General features: G+C 38.4%; 1 protein-coding gene across 18 annotated transcripts in view; it reads left to right on the top strand.

Annotated features, from left to right (window-relative positions):
• Positions 1 to 25,797, top strand: part of TENM2 (teneurin transmembrane protein 2) — a 1,545,179-nt gene that overhangs the window by 1,252,075 nt on the left and 267,307 nt on the right. For all 18 annotated transcript variants that reach the window (XM_072145937.1, XM_072145941.1, XM_072145939.1 and 15 more), the window contains one exon: positions 7,652 to 7,890. In XM_072145937.1, the coding sequence (XP_072002038.1) occupies positions 7,652 to 7,890 (239 nt within the window). The remainder of the gene's footprint in view (positions 1 to 7,651; positions 7,891 to 25,797) is intronic.

The following is a 25,797-nucleotide window of genomic DNA, read 5'->3' as shown; positions in this document are numbered from 1 at the left end:
TGGATGTTCACCGTATTACTTTCAGCTGCCTCCAGTCTTGTGGTCCCAATGGATTCATCCCCTACAACTTAGTATGAGGATGATTGACCACTAGAAAATTGCTAGGAAATTGGTACTTTTTATTTGCTGCAATAGATTTTAACTGATTAATGTCCCTTATATTATGGGAAGTTTTAAAAAGGGAAATATAGTTACCACTCTTAGCCTTACAAATCATATAGGAAGGTGAAGAATTATGATCTCTATTTCAGGGATTTCTAAAGCAATTCAGTAATATAATGCTATGTGGAGGTTAAATAGGTATTTTTAGTGTTACATGCAACTGAAAGTAATATACAGGCGGTCCCCTACTTAAGGACACCCGACTTACAGACAACCCATAGTTACAGACGGACCCCTCTGCCCACTGTGACCTCTGGTGAATCTCTCTGGATGCTTTACTATAGTCCCAGACTGCAATGATCAGCTGTAAGATGTCTGTAATGAAGCTTTATTGATAATTCTTGGTCCAATTACATCAAAAATTTTGAAACTCCAATTGTCACTGGGGCAAAAGAAAAAAAAATGTCTAGAACTTCCATTATAAAATATACAGTTTCGACTTACATACAAATTCAACTTAAGAACAAACCTCCAGACCCTATCTTGTATGTAACCCGGGGACTGCCTGTAGACTATAATAAATTATTAAGATACATCTAATTTGACATAACTCATCTTACGGTTATACAACTTATATGCAATAGTTATACATCTGAATTTTTTCCCCCATTCACACAAAACATTTTTTTTTACATTTCTTTATTGTCAAGAATATACTGTACAAAAGATTAAGATTATCAGATATTTTCATAACCTTAGGGCACATATATAAAAGGGTTAAATATTGTGCTTTACGATTTTCCCTTTTTTCTTTGTTATGTCCTTTGTAGTATAATATAGTATTATAAAAGTACATACTGGGCTTGTGAAGGAAATTTTCCCTAATTTGAGCAAATTGGCACCAGCCTTGTGGGGATATTTTGGCCTTCTTCTAGATAAACAATGTAATTCACAGGAATGTATGGGGGACGTGAATCCGGCCAGCCAGATATACATCCCCCATAGGTGGGCAATTGGATTTTAAAAATGTTGGGTTGTCATAAGAACCAGGATTAACAATAAATCTTAATTACAGAGACCTGTGATAACTGTTACAGCTGATCATTGTAACCTAGTACTAAAGCACAATAAATTACCAATATCCAGTGGTCCGTTTGTAACTAGGGGTCGTATGTAAGTCAAGTGTTCTTAAGTAGGGGACCACCTGTATACCCTAAGACCAGTGTCCAACTGTATTTGCTTTGAAACTGTAAGATGATTTTCCTTACAAGACTTTTTTAATACCTATATAACTCTGCCTATTCCACATCTACTTTTGGGAACTGTAACAAAAGTTTCTATTTGCGGAGATAGTCAACAATGATTTAGACCGTAAGCTTGTCTTCATCGCTCCGTCTTACAGTATAAAACCCAGGAGGCAGTAAAGTTGCTGCACTCCCAATATTTAAAAGGTTAAAGGTATTTTCCAATTAATATGTTATAATTAAGAGGTTGAAATGTTACAAAGCCCAATTAATTCATTGTTTTGTACAAGTCGTTGACTGTATTATGCCACAGAAGAGCAAAGCAATAAAATGTTACCTTGTTAATCCAGCACCGAAGTTAACTTCGGCCTATGTGATTATAGATTAGTTCCATAGGGAGACATGTCTAAGCCAGCAGAGTGAGAAGGCAGCAGTGCTGCTGGGGATAGGAACGTGATTCCTTTCAAAACCTCACATTTTAGAAATGACTTTTTCTTTCTATACAGTTTTTAAAACATTAAACATTTTGTAAACTTTTATCCTATTTATATTGCTCTCTAAATTATTTGGATTTAAATAGATGACATATTACTTGGATACTGAATTTACCATTTGACATAATCCAGAAAGACACAATAGGCCTCTGCAAATGTTATCATGTGCAGAAGGCCATAAAACATATATCATACCTCCCAACCGTCCCGTTTTTTGGGCTCTGTACCCGCGTCACGGGCGGTTGGGAGAATGTCACGGCTTCCCTGCCTCTCCCCTACTTTGTCCCGCCTCCTCCTGGCCCCCTAGATAAGAGCTGCAGAGCAGCGGAAGCATCGGAGCCAGGATGAGGCGGGACCAGCCCCTGCTACCTCCTCACATGATGAAGTCATGTGAGGCAGTAGCACCGCCCCCGGCTTGCCCCGCCCCCTCCGCGAGCCAAGTCGGAGCCCGGGAGAAGACTGAATGACTGGAACCAGGAGAGGTAAGAACCTGAAGGGACAGGGGGCCAGGAGGAGGATACAGGACAGGGAGAGCTGGAGGACACAGGTGAAGGCTGCTGGGGCACTGGTGAAGGCTGCTGGGGGACAGTGAAGGTAGTACTGGGGGACAGGAGGAGGCTACTGGGGGACAGGAGGAGGCTACTGGGGGACAGTGAAGGCTGCTGGGGGACAGGAGGAGGCTGCTGGGGGACAGGAGGAGGCTGCTGGGGGACAGGAGGAGGCTGCTGGGGGACAGGAGGAGGCTGCTAGGGGACAGGAGGCAGCTAGTGGGGGACAGGAGGAGGCTAATGGGGGGACAGGTGAAGGCTGCTGGGGGACACCGGAGGAGGCTGCAGGAGGAGGCTAGAAGACAGTGGGCTACAGGAGGAGGATGGAGGACAGGAGGAGGCTAGAGGACAGTGGGCTACAGGAGGAGGAGGATGGAGGACAGGAGGAGGATAGAGGACAGGAGGATACAGAAGGAGGATAGAGGACAGGAGGAGGATGGAGGACAGGAGGATATAGGAGGAGGATGGAGGACAGGAGGATATAGGAGGAGGAGGAGGATGGAGAACAGGAGGAGGAGGAGGATGGAGAACAGGAGGAGGAGGAGGATGGAGGATACAGGAGGAGGATGGAGGACAGGCGGATACAGGAGGCGGAAGAGGATGGAGGATACTGGAGAAGGATGGAGGACAGGAGGAGGATGGAGGACAGGAGGCCACAGAATGAGGAGGATAGAGAACAGGGACCACACCATGTGAAGAGGGGTGGGGGTAGGAGTACAGATAGGATTATGTATAAATTTGGGAGATTAAATAAAAGTGGAAAACCAAATATAAAGGGAGGATAAAATTAAAGAGGGGTTTTATATGTTGCAGAATTGCATTAGGTGTAATTATAGGGGGGCAAAGTAAGGGGCATTGTTCTATGTGGGGACCATCAAGGTCAATATTATACTATGTTTGTGGGTGTGACTATGGGCGTGGTTTAGAAAAAGGGGGAGGGGCTTTCTGTCCCTCTTTCTCTCGCCCAAAAGTTGGGAGGTATGATATATTATTTTGTTGAAAGAAATACTGTCACCATGTAACCTTGTGCTGGTGTCCTCCTTTCTTTACCTCATCCCCAGTCAATGGTCCTTATTCCAGCTCCCATGTTCTTTGTCCTAATGTACTCAATTTATCGAATTTAGAGCTTCAGTTCAGCCAAGGCTTAAAAGGGTGGTACCAAGTTTACATATTATACTCAGGATTGGGAATGGCAATCTTATTGGTAAGGGGCCCGACTGCTGGGACCTTAGAATAGACCCCATTCAGATTGGGGTCCTGTTCTCACTAATTGATGGAGCACGTGTTTGATCATGCATCCTGCTGCTGTATTCAATACTGCAGGAGTGCTCCGCTATTTCTGACACTCCCATTTGCTGTCTTTGTCGTTGTGCTCAGCTATTTCCAATGTAATGGCAGGATGCTTGCTCAACTTGCTGCTCCACTAATTAGAAACAGGACCTCGTTCTCCTTGGATTGATGGGGGTCTGTTTTCATGATCTGAGCAGTCAGACCCTCACAGATCAGCTTGTTATCCCCTATCCTGCTGTTATCCAATTCTTATTCTCTATGACTTCTGTACATCCCACTGCTTGTTATAGATAGTTAGCAATTGTTAGTTCTATATTATTTCTCAAATGCATTATACCCAAGCAATGCAGAGCTTACATGAGACATCACTGTTTAATTAGCAATATAAAGAAAACAGAATATGTTGCCATATGTTAAAAGCATGCATTACTGCTGCCTGAGCTTTCCTTTCCTTTTCCTTTCCTATTGCCTATGTGTTTCTATTTACTAATTAAAATTCGTGAAACAAATTAGTTTCATGTAATTTGTTTTTATTTTCTGATGATAGCTTTTTATTTTCTATACATTATTATGTGGTTTATCTTACCAAGCTCCAAAATTTGCTTCCCACTAGCCGTAGGTAATATAGGCAGCAGTGGTTCGTAGATGTATACTTTACAAAATTTGAGTTTGGGTGCATGCTTGTAAGGGAAAAATTGGGATTTAAGAGAACCTGTCACCAGGAATGTGATTTTTAGTTGGTTCCAATTGCCTATGTTATGCTGATTTTAAAAATCCCTTTGTCAGCATTCTGAATCATTTCAGGACTTTATATAACTTTATTTAACATTTCCTGCCAGCAGCATGTGGTGAGTCCACAGCAGGAGAGGGCAGGGCAGCTTCAGGAGCTTGTGTGTCTGTGTCTCAGCATCTCCTCCACACTCATCCTCATTTCCTGTCAAGTGCATTGAGCAGGCAGGTGAGGGGATAGTGTAGAGTAGAGGAAGAATGCATGATGAGACTGAGACATAGACCTCTGCCTAGCCCCCTCCCCACATGATTCACCACATGCATCTGGCAGGACACTAGGTAATGTGAAATAAACTTTTAGAATGTACTGAAATGCTGACAATGGCATATTATAGGCTATTGTAAAATGTTGCCAGCCAAAAAGCACTTTCTTGGTGACAGGTCCACTTTAGTCTGTTCTCTTTACTTATTGGGAATAGTTTAATCTTCTTCTATAGCTTGTCATGGTAATCTTGCCTATGATAATAATAAGATGATTATTGAGAGAGGGGCATTTATCTGAGCTTGTTCACCAGTTGTATGATTTACAAACCCTTAAAACAATCACATTGCCTTGCGAAACACCAGGCATTGCAAAAAATTTCCCCTTGATGCCACTTCCTTGATAAGTGGAGTCGCGAAGTTCCTTCCTGTTGACTCACTATAGTCAGCAACTGTTCAGGCCTGAAGGGTTATAGGTAATAGAGGAATTCTAGAATTGTTTGCCAAGACAGCCACCTGCCGAATACATCAGGAGGTCAGAGCCAAACCAAAATTTAAATGGTCTTCATAATCTTCTCAAAGAAGATGGATCCAGTAGAATTCATTTTGATAGGTATCATTGTACTCTGTATCCATGTCTGAATGTTTTTGAGACTGACTGGTAGCCAAAAAAACTTTAGTTGTATAGATATGGTATGGTATGAAATCATTAAACACTCCTTGGAGAAATGAACATTGATTCTGTTGTTCCTTGAAAGTGACAACATAAGAATATAGAATCTGCCTTTTCCAACTTAAATACCTTTATATGCCTGGGAAAATACCTGTAATTGTAGATTCTCCTATAAAAGACTGACATTATTTGCTCTTTGTGCAGATGCTTTTTATGTTTTTTTTTACAAGGTATTATTTGAAGACATCTTATCTCTGGATCTGCTGCATGTTTTTTTTTTTCACATGTATTTGTTAAGATGTTATTTTAAAGACTTAATGGGTTCCACAGTTATTGTGTAAAAATATTATCTGGTGATAATATCTGTCATTTACTAGCACAATATTACATACTTATGCAAATGTAACACTCAGCCACTAGAATAGTCTTGTCTCAGAGAAGAATCATATGCCATCTGTTATACAGATAGAACATTTTCTGGCTTTATTAAAGGGTTTTTCATCTACTAAGGATAATGCAACAGAATTAGTAAAGCGACATAGCCAAAGATTACTTACTGCATCCATGGAAATAGTGGCCAGCGAATAGACGTAGGGCTGACCTAATATTATAGTCAAAAGATGGGGGATAAGAAGTCTGATTAATGAGAACAGGATTCCTCTGTCTGACCATTTGAATGGAGTCAAATATAGGAATTGCTAACTGTTGAGGATACATTGAGTTCAACATTTTGCTGTCTTTTGTACGGTACAGGGAGGGATTATCTATTTACAACCCACAGTGGAACATAAAAACACAATTAAAGGGGACCTGTCACCATGAGACCCATTTTTAGCACTCCCCCAGTCCCCACAGAGCATAGTACATATGCTGTCAAAGTGTTTTTGTATTAAAAATTGGTTTTACAGAAAAAAAAGATATGTTATATTGTACCTTTCATTAGCATCTGCTGTGTGACTAGGCAGTTGCCAAATGGGAGGGTCTGGAAAGGAGCAGTGCCCCCCCCCTCACCCTTGGGAACAGCTACTCCATGTGACCTTTTCAAATATATGAAAAGATGCTAATGAAAATACCCATCACTGTGCTTAGCGACGCCCCCTGCTCCTCTACAGCCAATCCTGAGTGTGGGGAGTTATTCATATATTTGAAAAGGTCACATGTTTCCTAAGGGTGGAAACATTTTGATTGTTTCTTCCACTGTAAGAATCACTGCAGAATGTATCACTGCAGAACCTTGACATTCCACACCCATTATTATATGTCCACTCCTGACCTACTTCTATACAGTTGAATGGATCGAAAGTGTGCATGCTTCAAATGGGTTAACAGAAACCCTGTTATCACAATTATTGGTAATGTCAAAAGTTGGACCGCAATTGATCACTGGGGATTTATTATGCCTTATCTGCCAGTTTTTTGATAAAGAAAACACAAAAATCTCCCCCTCCTGACCAGTTGTTGGGCTTCTCAGACCCACAAGGCACTTTGGGCAGGAGCAGGGCGGGCAGTATTAGACACTTTCTTATGGATTACCAGAGATGTCGTCAGTGAGGATTCATAATTGGAATATTCTGTGTGCAGTTCATGACTAGGAAATTATAGGCTCATTTGAGGAATTAAGCACCTATAAATGAGTTCTCTAGTCCTTATTTATAGGATCCTTTAATAAAAGAAATTGCTACCGAAATAACATGAATAAAGCTTCCCATAATGACCTATTTAACCTGCCACCACTCCTATGCCAGCAGCTCAGTTGTCCCTGGATAATCTCTGGTTTGGAAACATCGGAAAGACTGACGACCGCTGGACAGGAGCACCACTAGTAACCTTGAGTGCGAGCAAAAATAATCCAACATTATGGAAACCACAAATCTTGATTTTTACTAAAGTTTTTGTATGAAAATAAGAAATGTATCAGTGTATATAATCTCGCTAGGATATAATAATATAGGAAATATCATCATACATTAGGATTGGGTTTCACAGAAGCCAATGTTTTCTTCACCAGATGCCCTGTTCTCATATATTAAATGATGTCAGTGTTTCTATAAGAATAATAAGGTTTGCGAACAAATGTAATAATGTATGTCAATTCTGCTTGCAGCTAAATATGTCCTTGGTCATTTACATTTGCATGAATATTTGACTACAGTATTGTTTATTGCATTAAGGGAATTTGCTTGCAAGAGCAATAAGTAAAATTTGCAAAGTGTTGTGTCTAGTGTGGTGACATTCTTTATGCCAGTCTTAGCCTTAACCTTATAACAGTGTATTATTAGTTTTATAATCCTGCCCCCTTCTTCTTTCCAGGCACTTCTTATTCAAGACATCATCAGGAACAACTCCTTTATTCAGCAGCTCTTCTCCTGGATATCCCCTGACTTCAGGAACAGTTTACACTCCTCCTCCGCGGCTTTTACCACGAAATACTTTCTCTAGAAATGCCTTCAAGTTGAAGAAACCGTCTAAGTATTGCAGCTGGAAATGTGCGGCACTATCGGCCATAGCTGCGGCTGTCCTTCTTGCGATACTACTGGCTTACTTTATTGGTAAGTACTGCTATAGATTGTTACTAATCTGTTTGGTAGGGACTATATACTGAATATGGTGGGACATGTATAGTCATAAACTTGTTTGAGGCAACATAGTGAAAAACATGAAAGACACAAATTAGTCACTGGGAACACTGATCCTGGCAGATAACTCAGCTTTTAAGTTAAGCGCAAGCTGAGAATCATTTTTTGCAGTTGTTGTTTCCATAGAAGAATAAAAATAATAGCTGGGTTTTTTCATACTTAATGTTTCATTGCATTTAACTATTCTAGATTGTTGTTTGTGACAAAACAGAATATTATACTTTATTTCGAAGGGCCTTGTCATAGCAGGAGCTAAGAATGAACAAGATCTTACATCGCAAAGGTCTATGATTATGTTGATACTCGCCACAGCACGAAAACCCTAGCAGGATACTTGTAGTATGCCAGAACATATCTCCTAATGTTGTCTGGGCTTGAATATTAGCTCTGGGCACCACTGCAAGTTTGTTCCAGTTCAATTTAGAGATATAAAAAAATAAAGTTTTTACTCAGTGATCCCCTCAAGCTTCCATTCCCCATGTCCCAGCAGTTATTAGCTACAGAGGTGATCTGCCTCATTGAATGCTTGCATGATAGCATTTCCAGTCATATCTTGCTGTGTTGACATTTTTTTTTAAAAACCCCTTTAATGAAAACTGTTACAACATCAACATCTTTATGTTAGCTCATAATAAACTACATGTGTATATATTCAAACAGGGTGTGGTTAACAGGAATTTACTGGGTAACAATTGTTCTACAAGTACAGAAAGCCTCTTATTGTACAAAAATCTTAAAAAAGTTTTTTGTTTTTCATAGTATCATAGTATATAAGGCCAGAAAAAGACACAAGTCCATCAAGTCCACCCTTTAAGAATTAAATAATGCACTAATATGCAGCAAAGACTTACCGACTATGGAGAGGGCTCAGTCCGTGAGCCCTCTCTATGCACCCGGCATGTGATGTACTGTTACGTCACATTGCCGTGATTCGTTATGATTTGGTTCAAATCGAATTGGTTCAAATCATGTTGAGCCGAATTTACATAAATTCACCCATCTCTAATCTACTGCATTAGGTCACATATAACTACAAAAAATATAGCAAACAAGTCTACAGATTCCAATAACATATATAAAAAAGTAATCTTGTGTTTGAGTAGGAAATGTGATTGATCATTTTAACCTTCCTGCTTTCATCTGTCAGAAACCAGTAGGCTCATAAAAAGACTGCAACAAGGTCTGTTAGCAGAATACATTTTATACAACCAATAACATCAACAATATTTCCATTGGGACCCATATATGTCATTTCAGACCAGGGATGAGGCACACTGCTTAAAGTGAAGATAATGAACCCAGATGGAGCTCATACAGAATGCTCAAGGCAAGGGGCTAAACAATGCAGCTTATGGCACAATGTCAATTAATAAAAATATGGCTCTTCCTTGTACTGTGAGTGTCTACATTTAAGTATACGATGTTGATCTGAGTTCACAACAAGGTATCTTGATTTTTTTTTTTAAATATCTGGAATTTTTGTTGGTTGATATTTAGCTTAAAATGAGCACAATTATCCATGCCGCACTTTCCATAAGCACCTGCCTTCTCCCAGCAGCATGCAGAGCACTGCAAGACTTCTTCTATTACAGCGACGGATGAAAATTTCCAAAGCTATATATCTTGATTATGCCAATGCTCAGTGTGCAATACCTTAGAATAAATCAAAAGCTCAAAGTAGAAACAGGAAAATTAAAAAGTCTTCACTTTCTCCACTTAGAAAGTTTGGATCCTGTCTGTCTACTGGCTCTTGCATTAGTGATATCAGCAATTGGGCCAGAATGGTTAAAGCAATTTAAAACATGACAGTCCAATAGAATCAAACACATCTTTGTATATATTATGATTTTTCGTGAAGTTTTTTGCATTCTCCAATATCTAGCATGTTATTGAAAACCAGGAACAAGGCATATAACATAAAACCAGTACTTCTTGAATCTAGATGTAAATTTTATAGTACACTGAAGCCTATTGCCAATATATTGCCCATTCCTTCACACACACAACAGTTTGTCTTGACTATGACTACAAATTAGCAAAGTTTTTCAGGCACTGAATTATTTCTGATTCTTTTATGGTTTACTTTAGAAAAACTAAAAGAAACTATTATATCAACATCAGTTCAAACCAATTCATTTGACACCCAAATTGAGTCTTCAGAAAAATTTGTTGAAGTTTCAGCAATGCACATGGTGCAAGATTTTCTCACCTCTATCCATGACCTTCTATGCAGCTTGGCTTTGTTGACTTTTTTATTGCTACTAACCACAAAAACTACTGGCTAGAAGATATTCCCACTTTCAAAGTATCCCAGTTCTGAACACATCAATACACCAATTTCAAGAACAGAATCCTCACTTGCTGTCTGATCTATTCCACCTCTTTATGTGTAACGCTAAGTGTTCTCTCAACTACATGCGCCAAACCTCCAGGCCTTTAATTACAACAAGAGTTTGACGTTAATAGATTATTTATGCAAGAAAGGTGATTGGCTACTGTCATTGTCAAGAGTTATTTTAAAACTTAATAATCAGCTTCCTTGTAATAACACAGTATATAATATCTTTATGAAAAAACTTCCTTATATGTCCAAATGGGACCAGGACTTAAAGGACAAAAAGGACAACTACCATCAGAGAGATTTGCTGATCTATAGAATGCCCAAACTTACTTGTTTGTTCTTTACTGTAGAGGATGGCAATGACTTTCTTACTTCTAGGAACAGCCAAAGTCTTTGTAAAAAAAATACAGTTGAGCCAAGTCCTATGTCACCGTGGCACCTGTTGGCTCCGCCCTCTGATTATGCACGCTCCCACGCTGTACTTTGCAGCCTGATCCTGCCCTGCGAACAGGACATCAATGGCTTTCTGCTTTAGTGTATGACAGGACCAGACTGCATTGCCTGGGGGGTGTTCGTAAATAATCAGATGGAGGAGCAAAATGGCGCTCTTGTAACATAGGCCAGAGCGCCTGTGGCACATATGAATATTTTTATGAAGATTTCTTTCGAGGTATCTGGCCATTCCTGGAGATAAGAAAGACGTTGCCATCCCCTAGAGTAAAGAATGAACAAGTAAGTTTGGTAAGTCCACCATCAGTAAATCTGATGGTAGATGTCCTTTAAATAGAGCTTTTGACATCAAGCAGTTGGTTTAAGCCTTTAATTGGACAACTCAATATTTGCCTGGTATAAATAATTTAGAACAAATAAAAAAATGCACTTGAGGTAATATCTTACCCCTAAAAGAATAAATAATGGTACATTATGGTCATCCCTTTGGTGCTGGTGGGATTGTTGGGAAACCGGTGGCTTAGTCCGTATGAGGTTTACCCACCCTAAAGTGGCATAATTATGGTTCCGCTGAAAGTAGGATGGTTAATATTCTATTTTAATAGCTGCTAGACAAACCATCGCTCAAAGTGGAAAACATTGACCCCTGTAAAACTGAATGCGTTGTGCAAGAGGGTGCACTTTGAGCTGATCATGGCTAAAGATTTTAAACGCCTTCTTTCCTTGAAAGAGAGATTGAGCTTCTGGGAGAAATCCCTGCTTGCAATCCCACTGAATTCTTTCTAGCTCCCCCTTATTATGCTTTGCACTCTTACCCCAGACAGGGGAGAGTTTTCGTAATCACATCAATATGACTATGTACTTGGTTAGCAGATGCAGACAATTTCTAGCTCTATAAGTATTGGCCTACAAGAAAGGAACATCTCAACGTTTGAGTTAAAATGTGAAGCTTTTTTCACACCAACATTATAGCCCATTTATTGGATGTTGGATATTTGAATCCTCAGCTCTATTCTTGCCATCATCAAACCAAAAGCTCAGTAGAAATCTGATGGCCAAGGTGGAAATTAGCCAGATCTCAGCTATATCTCCGCAAAACACCGATGTACACCAAGTCCACCTCCGTAAAATAAGCTACATCAGCCTCACAATTTCCTATCACTGGCCATAAAACATCCAACTGACTGTAATATGATATAACACAGTCCTGTCCTGCCTACCGGTTTTCATAAATTGCTCTCGCTACCATCTTGAATCTATACTGCCTGTCTTGTTCAGCATCGTAATCATTGCTATCTTTTATTACAATCTACTGGAAAGGTAATACTTTTTTTTACTACTTCCTACAAATTGCGTACATTTATTATATTTTTTAGAGTTAAAGTGACTTTTATCTTTCAGTAAAAGCTATGGTAAATCAATGCTTCAAAAGTAGCCTTAGCATCACAAATAAAATCTTGGTATACACCATATACAGGACAATCAATTTTTTTTAAATTACTCTCGGCCTAGAATCATAATAATGTGCAGCAAAATTCCTTTCAAAGAAATCAAATGCAACAATATTTCTCCTGAGCAACTGGGAACCTACAATAAATTTCAGATGCTTTCATCCACAAATTATCAGTCATTAAATCTTCCCGCATTTATGTTCTTTAATTACATTAGTCTCAATGGAGTTTGAATAACATTTTTGCCTCAGAAAAGCTTGGAAGTGGGAATATTTTTCAAAGACATTTAGGACGGTCAAGGGTAACACCAGATATAGGTTTGTCACCAAAAATAGTTTATTTCTGTGGATAATTCAAAGTTAAAATGTTATTTTTGTCTGAGTTTGTCACTATATTGAACTTTATGTTGTGCAGTTCTGGACTAGATTGTATTGGAGGAATGGGATGTTAAGAAATAGAAAGTGGGCTTTTTGGTACTCGTTACTTATGGTACATCTGTCCAACCTGAGCTTTTTCATCAACTCTGAGCTGTAACCTTTCTCCTCCAGCCCTAAACAATGCATTAAAGGCAACAGCAAGATTTATTTGTAGTAATGGTACATGATAACGAGAATTCACAGCCATGACATCACAAAGGGGTTTTATAGCAGGGGCCAAATTTTGACACAAGAAGGTAATACAGGCAATGCTTGCCTCTACTTTCAGTGCTTAATGGATGCCCTGACAATCTTTGCTTTACAGTCCCTCTCAACACTTAGGAAATTTCCTCTTAACTAACCCCTGGCTTCTGAGATGAAACAGAAAGCTGGAATAGGCAGGGGACCAGTGGAACATGGAAATGAGAATGGTAGGGGGACAGTAGTAGTTAGTATGCTATCTAAATATCCTCCCATCTACCATCAAAGATCTACCATTTAAAATCAAACATGATTAGCTAGGGGCACTAACTCATAGATCCAGACACTGCCACTGTAAAAATCTTCATTTTTTTAATCAACTTTAAAAATTTTGCTAATGCACTTGAAGGGCTCCGGGGAAGTAACCTCAGACCCTCAGTCCTGCAGAATCAAAGCCTATTACACTAGCCGAACATGTCTCCCACTCCTCCTGCTCTCTCCCTTCTCCCTCTGCCTTCTAATCTGGCAGCAGTAGGAAGTGCAGGGAAAGGGGAGACCTGCTCTGCTCATTGTAACAACCAGAGAAAATACATCTGGAAACACACCCAGAGCCCATTAGTTAAGATAAAGTTTATGTTAGAAGGCAGGAGGCCATGGATAACAGATAATCAAAGATTACCACAGTCATGGTGCCTGGATCTACGAGTAAGTGTTTTATCATGCTGGATTTTGATGGTAGATTTCCTTCAACATAAAAGTACATGTTTCAACCATTATTTACTCTGGCTAATAAACTTGTTGTATCAGGGTGGTGCCCACTATGTTGTAAACACATGGGCACCTCTGATCAGCCATACTTTCTTATCTTTATTAAGGAAGTTAAAAGTAATGACAAGCCTATTTCATAGTAACATTCATTGATCCCTATGTATAATGCATTATGCATATGCATAGGCTATAAAAACTATCCACAATCCATCATCTGCTTAAATATTCCATTTACATTCTTTTATGATTGCCATTATTGCCCCATTCATGGAGATTAGCTGCAGTCACGCAGAGGCACCAGTAAATCAGCTGTGTGTGCAATTATAAATGTACTGGATGGCATATGACAGTTTCATCTCGACAGATCAATGCTGGGTGGGCATGTCATGCCAAGATGTCTTTATCTCCACTTTAGTAATAGTAGCTGCAACCTTTACTCCAGACTGATTATCACCCAACTTTCTCTATGCACCGGAACCACAGATTCTGTAAAGTCTGTTGGGGTTTAGCAGTACCTGCTAAACTATAATGTTTATTTTACTAATCAACATTACATGTTGCTCATCTGGTCATTTAGAATAAAGAAGATAATTTGCATAATAATTAATATTAAATGTTTATCCAGTGTCATTTTGGAATGACAGCTGATTTGACGTGAGATTGGCTGTGAACGTATTACGGACTCAATGCATTCCTCATAAATAGCAATAAGCCATCTGAACACATTCAAGTGATATTATTAGACATCCTGCGTACAGCAGAGCCACGCAGGAACTCCATGTGCCACCATATGCTGTCTCTTTATTATGGCATCTGGTGGCACATGCCTCTTTAGGATGCAAGAACATATAGGAAGCACCAGTCCCATAAAGAGATATGGCTGCCGTTTTTTAGCTCTGTAAAATTGTAGGTCGTGAGATACAATGTAGTTGTGTGAATGAGCTCTTTGGCTGCTAATCACCAGGAACAATTGAAGTATCTCAGTGTCTCGCCTGCTCCTGACTCTTGTTGTGCTCTCTTTATTGCCTCTAGTTTGTAATATTTCCATGTAGCCCCTGCTATGGTACTACTTTTAGTGCTGTAATTTTGCCACTTTCACATCTTTATCATTACAACCCTGATGTTCTCCTGTCGCTTTCCTGGCAGTAAAATACTGTAAGCTCTTTGTGGAGGCAGAATAATGAAGCCTTGATAAGAGGCTGCTGCATTCCTTGGGAATAGGTGTTCAGCAATATTTTATGTAAATTATTTTTTATTTATATCATAATAAATTGTGCACCATATATTTTGCTGAGTACAATTCAAGAGCCTAATTAGCATTTTTATTTAAATACAATTGCAATATCCTCAGTCTTTTCAGGCAACTTTATTTCTAATGATCTAATGTATTGAGAACCTACAAGCCTGGTGTACAGGAATGTTTGGCTTTATGTAATTGTGTTGGAAAATTCTTAATTGTTTTAGATGAAAAGAGTGAAATTATGTTTAATACAACATTGTATACTGTTATGCAATAGCGTTATGTAAAATCAGCATGTTCTTTCATTGGAAGTTCTACTTAAACTATCTTGTTGCTCTTTTATGTTTTTTATAATATTATTCATTAAAGAAATATGTTCCTGTACTTCCCCCCTGCCTTTCCCTTATTGAAGCAGTATATGTAAATCCGCTTTCTGTCCTATATATGCATTGGCAGCTGAGAGATAAAGGAACCTGATAAAGTATCTACTGACTTAGCACTAGACTAGAACATTTTATTTCTTCAAATAGCTGAATCATTAAGGGATATATAATCTAGGTATGGAAAAAGTGAAAGGGACAGTCCACTTTAAGCAAATAATTTAAATTGTTTGTGTATTGAAAAGTTCCACAATTTTCCAATATACTTTCTGTAACAATTATTTGCTGTTTTCTAGATCACTGCTTACTTTCATTCAACAGGAGGCTTCATTGTTTGCTTCCTGTGGACAAATCTGGTTCCTGGTCATGTGATGTCACACAGGTGCACAGCTCCTCATAACACTCAGCTCTGATAAATGTCTTAATCACATAACCATGGATAGATATATTTCCATTGGAAGAAAACATAGAAGCTTTCTATAGAATAACATCAAGCAAAGATCTAGAAAATAATGACAAAAAGCTAACGTTGGGTGGGTAGGTGTGGAGATCCATGGATGTGTACCAATAATGCCAGAAGGAGAGAGGAGACAAAAGCGTGAGAGATTCAAGTGTATTCTACTGGGAGTGAGATATATATAAAAGAGTGACTCTCACTTTATCCAGTAGAGAATGGAGCATGTCATAAGTGAATTAAAGGAGAGGAGCTGCTGCCGACGGGACTCTTGGTCCAAGCATCTAGCAGTGACGGACTTGGCAGTGTAGTGAAGATCCACAAGGTACTCGAGGTACTGTTCCGTTCTTGTGGGCGCTGCTACACTCAGTGAATAGATGGACTCTTGTAATCATAAAACACATGTTTTCTATTAAAATATTTTATGATTACAAGAGTCCAAGAATGGAACAGTACCTCGTGTACCTCGTGGATCTTCACTAAAAAATAATGAGGAATTAAAGCAGAAAGTATATTGGAAAATTATATAACATTTCATTACACAAACAATATCAATTATTTTCTGAAAGTGGACAACCCCTTTAACCTCTTAACGCTCAGCGTCCGATATATCGGACGCTGAGCTCAGTGAGTTAGCGCTCAGCGTCCGATATATCGGACGCTGAGCTGATGCCGGTTTGGCTCAAGATCTGAGCCGAACCGGCATCGGGAAACACGGGGTGCCGGCTGTAACTAATAGCCGGCACCCCAGTGTAACACCCGCGATCGGAGTTGACTCCGATCGCGGGTGCTTAACCCGTTAAATGCCGCGGTCAGCGCGACCGCGGCATCTAACATGCCTCTGGGGGGTCTTTCCCCCACGATCGGCCCCCCCGAACCGTTTTCGGGGGGCGCCGATCGTTGCTATAGTAACTCTGGGGTCCGATCTGGACCCCAGAGTTACCTGCAAGAATTGCCAGTAAGATGGCGTCTGTGACGTCATCTTACTGGCACAGTGCCAGCCTATGCAAGTGCATAGGCTGACACTGATAATACTCTGCAATACATCAGTATTGCAGAATATTATCATGAAGAAGCAATCAGAAGATTGCTTCTTCATGTCCCATGGTATAAAAGTGAAAAAGTAAAAAAAAAAATGTTATTCAATAAAAAAATAAAGTAATAAATCACTAAAAATGCCCAAAACCCCCAAAACATATAAAGAGACATATAACTCAAAAAAAAGTCTAAATCATAACACAAACCCCACATATATAGTATCACCGCGTCCGTAACAACCCGTAGAATAAAAGTAAATCATTATTGAACCCCCACGATAAACGCCGTAAAAAAAAACTGCTATAAACCTTCCAAAAATTATGATTTTTAGCTATTCAATCCCACAAAAAATGCTATAAAATGCGATCAAAAAACCATGTGTACTCCGACATGATACTGGTGCAAAGTACAACATGTCCCGCAAAAAACAAGCCATCAACCAGCTCCGTAGCCAAAAAAGTAACAATGTTATGCCACTTGGAAGACGGCGATGCATAAATGATAGATTTTTCCCCACATTAGGGTTTTGTTTGACAAATTTAGTAAAACGTAAGAAAATATATTCATGTCTGGTATCCCCGTAATCGTATCAACCCATAGAATAAAGATAACATGATTATTAGTCTATACGGTGAACACCAAAAAAAAAAAGAGTAAAAAATCCAGTACAGAATTGATGCTTTTCTACTCCTGCCCTCAAAAAAAGTTCCTAAATTTTCAACAATAGGTGATACCAACCCCAAAATGGTAACAATGGAAAAAGCATCTCATCCCGCAAAAAAAATGGCATCACATGGCCCCAATAACGCAAAAGCGAAAATTTTATAGCCTTCAAAAGGGGCCAATGAGGAAACTAAAATCCTGGCAGCTGCAGGGCGCTCCTTCCCTTCTGCGTCTCGCTGTGCGCCCATAAAACAAGTAACGGCCACATGTGGGGGGTCTTTGTACTCAGGAGAAATTGCAGAACAAATTGTATGGTGGGTTTTCTCTTTTTATATTTTGGAAATGTGTAAATTTTAGTGCTAAATGAACGTATAAGGGAACAATTTGACCATTCTAAATTTCACCTCCATTTTGATTCAATTACTATGAAGATCTCAAGGGGTTAACAATCTTCGTAAAAGCGGTTTCTGATAGCTTGAGGGGTGCAGATTTGAAAATGGGTTGGTTATATAGGGGGGTTTTGATGCTAAATATGTAAAATTTCATTCCAAACTGTATTTATCCCCAAAATAGTCAATTCTGAAAATCCGGAAAAAGCGATATTCTTTTTGTAAGCCGCGTGACATCAAAATAAATTATCCAGACATATCAAAAATTATGAAAATGTAAAGTAGACAAATGGGAAATGTTATTCAGCAACTTATTTAGGTGGTAAATCGATCTGCCTGAAAACGCAATGATTTTGAATTTCGAAAATGGCAAATTTTTAAAAAAATTTATCATATTTTCTTTTTTTTTGTAAATAAACGCAAAACTTATCGGCCAAAATTTACCACTAAAATGAAGTACAACATGTGGGGAAAAAACAATCTCAGAATCGTTTTGATAAGTAACAGTGTTCAAAAGTTATAACCATATAAAGCGACGCAGGTCAGAATCCAAAAAATCGGGCTGAGCCTTAACCTGCAAAATGGCTGCGTCCTTAAGGGGTTAAGGATCAACTTCCCTATCTGTTTGAAGTGGGTGGGCTTCTGAAGGTTTTCAGATACACTGCTCACTGGAGGAGAAAATAGCAGAACAAAGGCAGAGAAGCCGCTGTACTTCATAAAGTAAATTACAAAGTTTATTACCTGCATTATTCATTACTAAAGCAGAAAAAATATGTGTAAAGGATAAAGTTAAATCAATTAACTATCCTGCTAATTGCTTGAATATAGAGATCACTTATAATTGATTTGTAATGGATTATTGGTGGCATAAATTGGTGGAGTTCCCGCTATATATAGCATATATTTGTTCACAGATCACGGATTTAGTTTGCCCTCCTTATGTCAGGGATTATTTTATATCATTGGGATTCCTAAACTTTTTAACAAGAAGTCTCAAAGGATAATAATCTGGTAGTATATAATTGTTCTTTCTTCCCGGGATCTCATAATAAAGTGGCAGCCAGAAGGCTCAGGATGTTTTCCTTCCATTTTACATAGTTTTAGTGATACATCAAAAGGTATAAAAATGTATACAACAATTCTAATTAAAAACCCTCCTACTTATGCACAACTCCATGTAAAATCCTGTTTTTATGGCATAGGAATTTTATTTTAAATTAGAGCTTGCATGCTTGGCTGTTTTCATTTTCAATTTGCATTGTTAATAATTACAGATTATGCCGTTTTGTTCATGACAAGGGAAAAAAGGAACATAACAAAGACAAAAAAGAAAGACAGAGTTAGAAGAGGCTTTCTTAGTCATGAACATATTGCATTCTACCATATAAAATGTGCAAACAACTAAGATTAGCAACATAATAACAAAAATAGCAAAATATTCTGGTTTGCTGCTCAAGCTTTCTTTACAGATTAAACCCACACTTAATTATTTGGAACAAATAACAGGACACAATGAAAGCATTATAATGAATTCCTAATCACTAGTATGGAAGAGGACTGACACATCATAGTAGACTGGCATTCATTTTGCATGCATGTAGTTGGAGTAAAAAATGAAAGGTGGGCAACTTCTAGGAGTCAATACTTGTATCCAAGAAGTCAGAGACCGGCTACAGGAGCCAATGCGATTGAATTGGAATGGCAGGATTTTATGGTTATTACAGATATAGCCATTCTCTATTGGCCTAGATTTGAAAGATCTGTAATGAACCATGATGCTCTCTGCACACTGCGACATAAAAAGCATTATCTTACAGGCATGAAAGACTGGATGGAACACATAAAAATCAGTGGCATCAATTTCCAAATCGATGCTATGACCAAGCCTTAATATCGGCTGCACTTCAGCCCCATGCTGTCTTTTTAGCCCATTTGGCCTGCATTTTGGTGACTTCTGCATAAAATTGATTGATAAATATTCCCCCATAATCTTTTTGGATTTGCTTCAAATAAATTTTTCAAAATGCGAGCTGTCATTTATCCCATAGTTGGGGGACTAAAAAAAAAATTAAGAGATAGGATAAGATAGGGAAAAAGAATAGAGGACTAGAGGGGGAATGTACCAATTTCCAGTACAATTGGGGCAATGAGGATTTGGACCCAAATGGAACCTACCTAAAAAAAAAAATTGTTGAAGCTTCAGCAAACATATTTTTGCTTTAATTATCCCTTGTCTGCAGTCTGCAACAATCATAAGTCACCTGGGCTCTTTTCAAGTCAGGAATTGTCATGGCGTGGATTCTAATCTGTAGGATTACCTACATTTCCAAATGTAAATTTTGAGTAGCATACTGTATAAATAAGATGTCTTAAAATCTCATACACTTACATACTATTGTATTGTATCTGCACTGTTTCCACCACATGCGACCATAGTCTTATAGAAAAAATGACGTGTGTGGGTGACACTGCAGCATCACAATGACATTAACTCTTTCTTCTCCATTCTCCTCTGCATTGCTATGCAGCCTCTGTGCTGTCTTCTGTTGGTGTTCAGATAGAGGGATGCCTATGCATATTAAGTGAGCCGTGTTATGTGTCACTGTGCGTATTTGTATATGTGTGTGTATTAAACTCACTGTTCAGGTTGACATGGTAACCTGAAGGATCAAGAGTTGTCTCCTTGATCCTTAAAGTTTCCATGGCAATTGTAGATCCATGATTAAATCCCTGCTGGCTAATAGTGGAAGCAAATGGACTTCACAGTATATACATGCAGCCATATGAGCTGACAAAGACAAGGCATTCAATCCAAATGAGCTCACGACATCCAGGCACGTTTAACACTTTCAATGCCTTTGTGGTATTCACATACCAGAAACTAATTTCCACAGGACTCTATACAATTAGTATAATGAAGTGAATCCATTATTCGCTACTTAAAGGATATGATATTGTAAAGCAGTGAAAGAGTGCAGTCATTACTTGTCAGTTTACAGGTTTGCTGTTTTTTTAAACCTTAATCCATATCTTCACCAAACAAAATACAGAAATATACTATATCCCAGTAGTCCATGGTATATGTATTTCTTGATTCTCCATAAAACAATAGATATTACAGGAAAATATTTACAGACATTGCCTGGGTTACGTACAAGTTAGGTTCTCTAGGTTTGTTCTTAATTTGAATTTGTATGTAAGTCAGAACTGCACTAGAACTGTAACTCAAGACAAAATTTTTTTTTATCCATATAAAAATAGGATTTTCATCATTTTGGGATGTCATGAGAACAAGGGTTATCAAAGTTTCAATACATTCATTACAGTTTAAGTTCAGTAGATTACCAACATCCAGAGAACTTTACTATAGGTCACAGTGGGCATAGAGGTCATTTCTTCAATACAATATAACTTTATTGATCGCTATCAGGAAATTGTGTCGCGCAAACACACACCGCCTGGTCCAGGACTTCATATAAGCATATAAACACACAAGAAACATGAAAAATCATTAATAAAGGGGGGGGGGGAGCGATTGGGGTTTTTGGTGGCCGGTAGCAACTCTAGTCCTGTGTATACTGTTTTGTTGTACATATCAATAGCTTTCGGGATAAAGGAGTTCCTCTCAGTATGGCAGTTTATTTGGCGGTAGCGCTCTTTGAATGTGCTCAGTTAATTTGCTATGAATTGGTACAGTGGGTGCGATTTGTTGTTATTACAGTAAATTTGTGACAGACCTCTTCAAATCGACCTATTGGTAAGCCAACTGTGCCCTCCAAATATTTTTTGTGATGTTGCTCTCTATAGGATTACTAGGATTAGTATAGAATTACTTCTTTTCGCACATGTTATATCATAAACTGTCTCAACCTTCGCTAACATATTAACTCTTTACCCACCTGTGACCGTACCTCATGCGTTGGCTGTGGGTGATTGGAGAGCTCTCTCCGTACTCGGTAGGTGTTTGCTGCATATTGCAGCAAACACTTACTGGTAACACCTGCGATCTGTGCTAGCACCAATCACAGGTGCATCAATAGCCGGCGGCATTAATGAGCCAGCGGTGCGCGAGTGCCACCATCTTGACGCTAATAGTTGTTCCCCTTTACGTCATTGGGGAGTGGCAATTCATTGCCATGACAGCCTCGAGTCACATAATGACTTATAAAGGCTATGTTTTTTTACTTAATGGGGCAGATTTATCAAGCAGTCTGAAAGTCAGAATATTTCCAGTTGCCCATGGCAACCAATCACAGCTCCCCTTTAAAATATTCATGAGCACTGGTGAAATGAAAGCTGAGCTGTGATTGGTTGCCATGGGCAACTGGAAATATTCTGACTTTCAGACTGCTTGATAAATTTGCCCCAATGTGTTACAATGTGCGATTTGCATAGGGGAAAAAAAGATGTAGGTTGCTGTACTATTTTCTTTTTACGTTATTTAGTATTGGAAGGGGAACCCGTGGCAAGCAGCAAAGTTTTTTTTTTTTTTTGTGATTCCATCCTTATCGTTCTTGTACATACATTTTGTGGCAAGAAAACACCTACTATGTTGATATTTACCTTTTTTATGTAGATGTATCCTAATGTTACTTTTCAGCGTCCGGTGGAAGATATGAGGGGATCTCTAGATTAACTACATCATGAGGCAGGAGAGTTTGTCCCTGTAGAAATGGCCTGCCAATATAGGACCATCAATTGTTTGGCTAAATTGCAACAAGACATATAGGACAGCCTCACTGATACATGTATGCATCTACCAGGCCTACTTGTTCCTCTTCTAAACCCTTAGGGATGTCCAGATTTATTCTGCTGTGCCAGGTTTAATTTTTTAAAAGTAATATGCATAATGCATAACAGCGCTGCAGTTAATTTAATTTTAGCCTTTTTTAATTTGCTGGTTCAATGCTTCACTGTTTTTTCAAGTTTTTTTTTTCTGTGTTCTTAGGAAATTAGCTGAAAAAAAATAAAATACTTGCTACTAGGTACTGTAACAATGCCATAGTATTTTCATTCTGCTGATATGAATGCAGGCAATGATTTCTTGTTATTTTATTTTGCCTAACAAAATTAACTCAAATCAGACAAGACTTTTTGAAAAGGTCAATTGGCCCTTTGCTAATATACTTGTATGCTAATGGCTTGTTTGATGTGAGCGGTGAGCACGAGAACGGTCATAGCTGAAATACTTTGCATTAAATCAAATTTAACTTGAATAGGAAAAAATTGCTTATAATGAGCTTTGTAGATGACTGAGGGCCCATTTATACTATTTCATCGCTGATTACAAAATGTATTTCTGATCCATCAAGCAGAGCGCTGCTGTCATATTTGTTGGTCTCTGACCTGTACAATGTTAAGGTTATTTTTTTACTTCTCTTTTGGTAATTTTTGAGAGGAGAAATGAAAGCTGCATGCATCTTGACACAATGTTACTCATCTAGCTCTATTCTTATCAGCTTGTCAGTTTGAAATCCATGGATTGATACATTACAAGTGGATTTCTCATCGAGGGTTAATGTTATGCTATTAAAATAAGCACTTGTTGAAGATGTTAGATTATCACTACTAGAGCTTGTAACTGGAAAACTCAATCAGGGATACTTTTTTTTTTCTAGTGAATGGTAATCACAGATTCTTGATGATGTTTCATTGTCTAAGAACAGCCCTCTAAGTTGTCATCACTGTCTATACCTTAAGTCGATGTTATGTACAGAGATTACGTCAATTATATGATAGCAATAATTGGTAAAAAGTCATAGTAAAACAAGTATTTTCGGACCTAAAGATATAAATCCCCTTTGAAGATCAGAAATTCATCCAAGAATTAGGAGGGAGATGAAAAAAAGGAAAAAGTCCTAGTAGATAATTTTGAATACCTTTCAAAAAGCTGCTTGACAATTCAGCACAAGAGGGGTACATGTTTATATAAGGAGGTTATACGTATGATTCCTTAGAAATACCTATTTGATGAGACCTTTCCTTCTGAGAACGGGCAGAGGCTTTGAGCTAAACCTTACATTATTGAACAGTATCTTCTTTCTTTCACTCCATTAATGTTTCATACTGACTGACACACAGGTTGGAGCATGAAGATGTGAATTCTTTGGGTGGTCCTCGGACTCTGACATTGAAATGTTCAAAACCACTCAGACCTGAGCACCAGGCAAGTTCTGTATCAGCAGCATATTGACAATTTCCTGCTGTTACTCTACTCCGCAGACCATGATAAAATAGACACACACAGATAACTGTACAGAGATGTGAAAGTCCTCAGCAGTTACTGATGAGAAGTGAGATGAATGACAAAGTCTTCTACTATTTTTCATATATTAATGTTATGCTATTGGTTAGTTGGCTGACGTTAACACAGATCTAGTCTATTTTCTTTTTATTTAAAGGGGCAATAAATATTACAGAGTAATTTTTATCATACACTGCCCCCTTCCAAAATGTTTTTATAAGAACTGATCTATGCCCATTAAATGAGCTGCAATAACATGTAGAACCAGTAACCGGCCACGGACATAACTGGTACTTTAGTGGGGGACTTAATATATATGTTGTATTTATTAGAGAAGACCACTAGCACTCACCAGGTAAAATTCATCCAATTCTTTATTTCATGCATTTAAAAATATACAGGCAGCCAGGGTAAAGATGAGCAGGGGACGATCAGCACAAGCAACAGATGTTTCGGGACTTTTCCGTTTATGAGTTTCTATTTTTTGCTCTGTTCCTTTAAAGAGCTGTAACTTTTTTATTTTTTCAGTTTACATGTATGTATGGCTTGTTTTCTGCAGAAAAATGAGGACTTCATAATGGAACCATAAAATCTTCCAAATCGGACAGGTAGGTACCAACGTATAGAAAAGTACAGGCACACTTCCTCCTCCTCCCCTCTAAGTCACTCCACTCTTTCATAAATTCCAGCCAATACTGACTTCCCTCAAAGAACGTCTTGTCTATGGTTTCTACTATTGGTTGCGCCAGGTACTGCAAATCATATTTGCAAATAAATTGGATATTTGGAAATAAATTTGGACTGAGATATATTGCCACTCGACTGAATAGAACTGGTTTCGATTTTTGAACTTTTGAACTCTTCAATCTCTTTGATAAAAACGTACTGAATTCACTTATGGGTAACCTAAGTCTGTGTCTGGGCAGGTTATGCTAACTTTAACTTTTCTGGTTGCTTTTTGTATATTCCAGAGCAACGCCCTACATTTAAAGGGTTTGTCTAGTATTTGAAATCATAGTTTGTAGCTATGCAAGCAATGCATATGGTAATAGCATATAAGCATAATGTCTTCTTCAGCCTGCTATCCAGTAGCACAAGTGTTAAGAAAAGCATATGTTTGCTCCTAATGAAAACATATGTATTGAGTTTTTGTTGTGTGTGCCTCCTTTAGTGTGTTACTCATATCTGTCTCCCAGGGGGTACGGCGGGCTTCAGCTATTGTAACCATCAACTGCTGTGTTTTTCCATTATTTAATAATCCTGAAATAAGGGTTATTAAAAATCATTTCTGGTTCTCAAAAATCAAATAACTGTGTTCTGCACTTAAGGTGATTCTCATGAACGCAGAAGGTCATGTTGCAATATACTGCAGTATGACTTCATGAATAATTTCAGATGTAATTGCACATTAATCTTGGAATTAAGATTGAATCTAGGGGGACATATATCTGTAAATAGCAGTTTGCTTTATTTCAGATAGGAAGACGCAGTGATGTTTTAATAATTAAGGAGCCTATTCACTTGTACTTTATTCTATTCCTCCAGCAGGATTCCTTAGCGATTAGTTCCAATATGAGCTACAAAACAGCAGTATTAATTTTGTTTCCAAATGCCTACAAGTGCACTTCATGTCATACCAATAATATTCATGCTTGTTTAATATTCCTAAGGATGCTCGGATGAAAAAAAAAACAAAACCTGCATGAATGTAATGGAATATGTGTTTGTCATTTATTGACAATGAAATACACTTTCTATTGTGTGAAGATCTTCTGGCTTCTCAGT

Source organism: Engystomops pustulosus, chromosome 4, assembly GCF_040894005.1.
Source record: "Engystomops pustulosus chromosome 4, aEngPut4.maternal, whole genome shotgun sequence".
In the NCBI taxonomy this organism is placed as follows: Eukaryota; Metazoa; Chordata; class Amphibia; order Anura; family Leptodactylidae; genus Engystomops; species Engystomops pustulosus.
Note: the sequence above shows the minus strand (reverse complement) of the source record. Positions and strands in the feature narration are given on the sequence as shown.